At 44.3% G+C, this 7,406-nt stretch overlaps 1 protein-coding gene across 1 annotated transcript; it reads right to left on the reverse strand.

Annotated features, from left to right (window-relative positions):
• Positions 1-557: 557 nt before the first annotated feature.
• Positions 558-6,043, reverse strand: ZNF597 (zinc finger protein 597). Its single transcript, XM_028117577.2, has 4 exons — positions 5,914-6,043; positions 5,430-5,515; positions 4,451-4,577; positions 558-2,526 (listed from the first exon to the last, which is right to left on the reverse strand). The coding sequence occupies exons 2-4, from the start codon at positions 5,460-5,462 to the stop codon at positions 1,415-1,417; spliced, it is 1,272 nt and encodes a 423-aa protein (XP_027973378.1). The 5' UTR covers positions 5,463-5,515; positions 5,914-6,043; the 3' UTR covers positions 558-1,414.
• Positions 6,044-7,406: the final 1,363 nt, after the last annotated feature.

Here is a 7,406-nt window from a genome sequence, read left to right on the forward strand (position 1 = left end):
CTCTAATAGTTTTCTGTATGTATTTTTCTTTGGCGATCAGGAGGAAATTTTTTTTTAAACCAAAATCCAACTAAAACCATAAGGACTGTACTCTGTAGAGTTTGCAATCTCTGATCTGATCATAGCGATAGGAGTTTGAACTGGAAATCCTGGGGAATCTTTCTGTTGCTTTATTACCATACACATTAAATCAGACTTGGGATAAAGCATAAAGGCAATGAAAGGGTTCTAGGATGTGTGTGCACAGGGTAGCCTCCATGATGATCCTCCTCACCCAACCATCTCAGCCTTCCTGGCTGCTTGCAGTCCTAACACATATGCCAACACATAACAGGGTTGGAGAATGCACAACCTTTAGCATCAGAGACACCCAAGGTTAATGCCAGCTTCAGCACATTGCTATTTTTGTCTTAGGCAAGATACTGACTTTACCTCTGTGGGCTTCAGTTTCCTTGTTTATGAAACAAGGATAGCCCTTTCTCTGTCAGAGAAATCTCTGTCAGATTTATCAGATTTATCTGATTAAATTAGATAATACCACTAAAACATCTAGCATGTTCACTAAACAAGAGTTACTTTTATTCCTAGAAAGGCAGGTAATGTACTTTGGTAGAGACTTAGAGGTAACTCCTTACAGAGAGGAGCAAGTATCTTTCCCTAGATCAAGTCCAGGTGCCAGAAAAGGCTACAGTCAGATTGCCAAAATTCCTTGCAAATGAGTCACAAAGGCCAGTGGCATCAGAAATATGAGAATGGAACTCCAAGGATACTAATAGCCATTATGACACCAACTTGTCCACCTATTTGGGAACTTTTCACACCAGGCATAAAAGCTCCTAAACCACATCAGAAATTCACATGTGAAATATCATCTCTTACAAATGTTACATTTAGTTATAACCCAAAAAAGTGTAAGACAGAGACAGATTATTTTCCTAGATCCTAGATCTGCAGAACTGGCAAGAAAGAAGAAAGAGAGAGAGAGAGAGAGAAAGAGAGAAAGAGAGAGAGAGAGAGAAAGAAAAAAAAAAAGAAAGAAAAAGGAAATTCTCCTTCTTCTAAAACTTACTTAGAAACCATGTAGCAAAATTAAAAGAACTTCTAGCCAAACTTTCATTTTAATGAAAACTGAATTTAAAGAAAAGTTCCATATCATTCTCTGGCTCATACAAATGCAATGTGAACAGTGACTGAGTTACTGAGTTAGAATCCTGGCTTCGTTCACTAGCTGTGACATTATCCTTCCTCGGTTATAAAATGGAAATCATAGTGCCTAAAGCAAGGCTGTGATGGAGACTAAGTGACACGTGACATGGAATGCATATAAAGTGCCTGGTACATAAAGGGTAACTGGTTCCCAGTTTGCAGTATAGATACTGAGAAGCACAGTGTCGTTAATGAAAACTTGCTATATTTACATGGTGGTTTTCGTATGGGTTTGCTGATGAACGATGAGATGCATATTCAACCTGAAATTTTCCCCACACATGGTACATTTAAAAGGTTCCTCTCCTGTGTGGTTCTTCTGGTGGCATGCAAGCTCTGAGTCCAAAATAAAACTTTTTGCCCATGTTTTGCATTTATGGGGCTTTTCCCCTCTATGAATGCTCTGATGGGAAATAAGCTCAGAGACACGAAGGAAGGTCTTCGCACACTCAGGACATTTTAAAGGTTTAAATTTTGAGAACAAAAGCATATTTTCCCCACAGTCACTGCAGTGTTCAGAGTCATCTGCATGGCCCTGATCAGGGAGGACAAGGTGTGAGGACTGCCCGAAGCACTTCACACACTGAGTGCACTGGTACTGGGTGGCTGACGTGTGCATTCTTTCATGCAAAGCAAGATTTGTTTTCTGACCAAAATATTTACCGCAGTCAGTACATTCATAGGCTTTTTTGGCAGCGTGGGTTTTCTGATGCTGTGACAATCCTGGGAGCCACATAAAACCTCTCCCACATATGCCACATGTGTGGGGTTTCTCCTTTATGTGGATATTCATGTGCCGAGACAGATGTGAGTGCTGGCGGAAGCTACTGCCGCACTCAGCACACTTATAAGGCTTCTCGCCAGTATGGATTCTCCTGTGTGTCCTCAGGTTGGCTCTATGATTGAAAATCTTCCCACAGTCACCACATTTATACTTTTTCTCTCCAGAATGAGTTTTCTGATGCAAAACAAGGTATGAGTTATCACTGAAGCTTTCGTCACATTCAGGACACTTGTACAAATTTTTGGCTTCTTCCCCAGGAAATTCAAGAATTTCAGAAAGTGCTCTGGTTCCTAAACACTGAGACAGTTCTAGTAATGGAGTTTGGTTTTCAATGGTAATTAATAGGCTTATGAACCTTTTCTTGCAAGCCGGAGTTCCACCTGATACTTTCCTTTCTGGGTCTCCAACTCCGGTCTCAGATTTTTCTGGGTAATAGATAAGGGGCACAGTGATGGAGGAGTTTTCTGGGGCAAGTTCTTCAAATCCCGTAGACTCTAGATTTAACTGTTGAGAAATTTCAGTCTTGCCTTCCCCTCCTGTTGATAAAAACAAAACAAAGGAAAGCACGCTAGATAACACCCTCAAGTGGTACTGGGGAAAGAACAAGCTAGTTACACAGGGACCAAGAATCTGTAGAGGGCTTATCCTAAAACCCAGACACTCATACTATACAAAATCAGGCCAGCAGGCTCTAGTGACTTCCCAGAGGATCTAGTTGTTAGTGGTCCTGTGAGAGGAGGAAGCGGAAAAGACGTGTAACTACATTAGGGTCCAGTAGGATAGGAACTAAGGGCAATCTTGGTAGATGCTGTCTACAGAAGGTTTCCAGTTAGTCTCCTGAGTCTCAAGAACTTTTCATCATTTAAGGAATCTCAGGTGACCACTGAACAACCACAACTGGAATAGAGACTGGGATTCATATTTAAGAGAGAAAGAGAGCAAGTGAGTATTTTTCTACCTAGCAGAGAAACAATCTGGTTATTAGAAATAGTTTTATTGTCACCAGGAGAGTTCTTCAAAATTTCTTTACCTCTCCTGGAGGAAAGATCAAGGTAGAGCTGCCATGCATACAGCAGCCAAATGATAACTGGTCTCACTGCTGGGATGGCTGATAAAACTTGGGCTGCCAAAAAACATTCTTAATATTTGTCCAAATATTCTTAATTTGTAAAGCCAACATATCAATATAAAAGGGGTCTTTCCTTCCAGAGAAACAGCCCTATGACTGCCCTAGCACACTGCCTAGAAAGGATTTCTGGGCTGCAGTGCAGTGTGGGAATCCAAATGATACCCAGTGATTTTGCTGTTTTGAAGAGACCAAATTCAGGGATGCCAAGATGGCTAGAATTTGACAACAAAATACTGGGGACAAGGCAGGTGCCCAGGCAGAGCTCTGGACATCTAGGTAGGGCCCCGTTAAGACTTGGGCTGAACATTAATCTGTAAGTGCACATGAAGAAACTACCCCAGACTGGGAAAAGAATCATCAAAAAGGAACACAGAGAAAAATCTTCAGGGTTCACATCATACATAGTTCAATAGTTCATGTTCCTGACGGCCAAGTTGGAACACACAAGGTATCAGGCAGTATCCTCAAAAAGACATTGCTTTAGCAGCAGGTCAGAAGGGCCCTAGACTAAAGGCTGCTCTGAATACACCCTAACAAAACAAAAAGCAAGCCCTGAAAGGATCATATTGATCCCAAGTAACTTAAATGCAAAGTCCAAAAATATTTTAAAAAATACAACAAAATGAACATCCAACAACATAAAACTCACAATGTCCAGCATCCAATCAAAAATTATCAGACATGTAAAGAAGCAGAAAAACATGACCCATAACTAGGAGCAAAATCAACGAAGAGAAGCGGACCCAGAAATGACACAGATGATGAAACTAGTAGCAACAATGTTAGAAGAGCTAAAACTATACTTCTCATGTTCAACAAGGTAGAGGGAAACATGAACATGATGAAGAGAGAGGTGGAAAATATGAAACATGAGTTACGATATAGTTCCAAGAGTCAACCCTAGTCAGAGACAAACTCTACTCAGGCATGGGAACATTTCTGCATATAGTTCCCCTTATGTGAAAATGGCGTAGCACCCCCCTTAAGGGTAAATCAATTTTGAATCTTTAGTAGATGACAGTAACCTATACTCATGAGGTTTTGCAAGTAAAACTGTGAACTGACTTTAACAAATATTTGGGAAGATTACCGGATACTGCCATGTCTCATGCAAAACCACAGTCACTGTACTAGATAGGCTTTTTTTTTTTTTTGGTCTTTAAGAAATCATCTCATCCTTCGAATACTGCACTGTCATGCAAGTTCTTGTCATATCCACATAGTCACCCAGAAAAAGGTCCCACGCCCCATATCAACATGTGAATGAGACATGAAATCCTGTTCCTCAAACTGACTGAAGTTCCAAAATGCAGGAAAAACAACTGCCTTACCCATCAAGGCCATATCCTCGAAACACTCCTGTGTAGTATCTCTGCTGAGGGACCTCTGGACAGGGTGCAGACTCACATACTCCTCTTGAGAAAAATACACAGCCAGATCCTCAAACAGCATTGGCCCCTGAAACAACATGAGAGCCCATCTCAGGACAAGAGGCCCCAAGGCCACCCCCTCACTCGGTTTAGGAAGACTGAGAAGAGCTAGAAACATCAGAACCAAGGGAGGAAGGGGCTTGGTGTAAAAGGTTCCTGAATGCTGGGGATGGTGTATAAATGGGTTCTAAGGATGGTGGTGGAAACTGGGAAGGACATAATTTCTGAGACAGTGGTATAAAGGCCAAGACAGTAAACTATAAGAAGTTCTAGAAGAGACTTACAGGAAAGATAAGGGAACTCTCAGGGAGGGAAACCATTACATACAGATGCTCTAAGAGAAAGAAAACTGAGCAGCCCAGGAAGAATCATGAAAAGGGACAGTGGTTCCAGTGTTCTCCCAACATCCTTCTGCTTGCTAGTCTCTCTCCTCCTTGCACATGACACTCAACTGCTAAGCTCTCTTTAGAATCATATCCAGGCCTAGTCCTCCTTCCTTTAGTTTACCAGGCTTATAAACCAACAGAACCTCGACGTGATTAAAAATCACCTGGGGTTTTTGTTTCTGTGTTTATTCAAAATATGTGGGATGTGCCTAGATATCTGCAAGTTTGAGCAGCATTCCAGAAAACCACTTTGAGGTACTCTGATAGCCTTTTCCAATGGGCCCTGCTCCCAGCTGGTGTTTCTGAAAGGAAGAATGTGATAGCCATTTCTCCGAAGTGCCTGGTCCAAGGAAGACAGCTTGATCAAAGGGCTATTTGGGGATCGGGAGCCCTCCCACCGACATGGGCATTCCTAACCCTCTTCCAAAGGAAGACAGGCAGAGGCCAGAAAGTAGCGACAGGTACTGGGACCCCGAGAAGGAACCTGATCTTACCTGGGCCCCGGTTGTTGGAAGCGTGGACGTCATCTCAGGGGGTGGGAGTGCCTTCCTCAAGTGGCCACACTGACTTCAAGACAGATCTAGGAGGGGAGAGAATAATCCTCAAGAGGGGCCAATTTGGCTGCAAAGCCCCTCCACAGACTCCCAAGGCTTCCTCGCTTTCCCAACCCCTTTAGAACCTGAGAGGGGGCGCCTGGGTGGCTCAGTCGCTAAGCGTCTGCCTTCGGCTCAGGTCATGATCCCAGAGTCCTGGGATCGAACCCCACATCAGGCTCCCTGCTCAGGGGGAAGCCTGCTTCTCCCTCTCCCACTCCCCCTGTTTATGTTCCCTCTCTCACTATCTCTCTCTCTCTGTCAAATAAATAAATAAAATTATAAATAAATAAATAAACAAACAAACAAAAACCTGACCCGAAGGCTCCTCTCCGCAGCCCAGCCTCGGAGGGGCCGACTCTTCGGCCGGCCAGGTCCCACCTACCGCTCTGAGATTAGTGATGTTAGAAAGTCTCCCGCTACCAGGACAGAAGGAGCAGAGGGCGACGCCCGAGGGGCACTCTAGACCGAGAGCCACAGCCACTGCGATGCTCCCGCACTCCTCTACGCAGGAGCTGCCGGGAAAGCCCCCGGAAACGGCCCGCCCCCATGCTCTCATGAAACTGTGCCCTGTGATTGGCCAGCGGTACTCCGAAGGGGGCAGTCCTTCTCGTGTGTTGACCAATCGAGTCCGTTAACAGAGGACAGAAAACTCGCTGGGCAGGCTGGGAGATGTAGTTTTCCTTCTGTCTCTCGAAGTAAGTATTTCCGGTTCCGCTGCCTGGGTCTCCCGGGTGAGCTCCTGTCCGCTTACATGCAGGCAGGTGAGTGAATAGGTAGGGTGTGAAGAGGTACGGTGACCCCGGAGCGACGTAATGTTTCAGGGAAGAAGGAAAGTAAGAAAGGGAGATTTCGAACCCGAAGGACTATTGGCACCGAAATGTGGGTTTGGGCGGCAGTGCCCCGTGGCCCCAAAACGTGGGTCCGGCCAGGATGAGGTGAGTGGCCAGGAGTGCAAGTCCTAGTCTTGGCCTGAGCAGTCAAGTCTGCTGTGTTTTGGGTGGACTGTGGGGCCGTGGAGTGAAAAGGGGTGCCTTCTGCGTGGACAGAATTCAGATTGGCTTCGACCAGGTTGCTAGTCCATGACCCAGTGCATTCTAGGGGCGTTGTGCCCCGCGACTGCAGCGGAGCTGAGCCAAAATGAGGCTCAGAGACAGCGGAATCTCAAGCGGGAGTAAAGCCATTGGCTTGCTTTGCGAAACGCCGTATGCCTCCTAATACCTCACATTCGACTTGTCCCATTGCCACATATTGTACACTTCGCTGACACTGGATTCGGTGGTGTAGGGATTTGGAATTTAAAATTGAGCTCGTTCTCAAGCTTTGCCACTGATTGCTGGGGTTATCTTGGCCAATATACAACTTTGCTTTCCTCAGCTGCAAAGAGTTCCGAATGCTTCTCCTCAGAGGGTAGTTTCAAATAAGTTGTCAGTTTATAAAGGTGTCAATTTACAAAGGTGAAAAAGCAAGGATGATAGGTACCTTAATAGAAAATACTGGGTAAGTCTCAATATATTTTCTTATTCTAGTACCAGACATGTGCCTGTATCTAAAAGGTTACTCAAGAAATTGTTGTATGGTTATTGAAACAATATCATCAGAACTGACAAAATAAGTAGTGGGAACCGGTGGAATATCAGACAGGACAGTTTCAGTTGCGAGTAACAGAAAACCCAACAAAACTATGTTCAAAAGTAGGGCAGATACAGATTGGTTAATTCAGTGGCTCAGTGACACCATCAAGGTCTTAATGCTTCTATTTTTCTCCTCTGCCATCCTTAGCATGTTGGTGAAAGTGACAGTGGAATCTACATAATACATGCAGACGTGCATTGTGCCAGATACCCATCCTAAACCAATCATTATCAAGGGTAAAAA

The sequence above is a fragment of the Eumetopias jubatus genome, unplaced genomic scaffold (assembly GCF_037043125.1).
Source record: "Eumetopias jubatus isolate StellerSeaLion01/CBP00866 unplaced genomic scaffold, mEumJub1_p1.0 scaffold_12, whole genome shotgun sequence".
Lineage (NCBI taxonomy): Eukaryota > Metazoa > Chordata > Mammalia > Carnivora > Otariidae > Eumetopias > Eumetopias jubatus.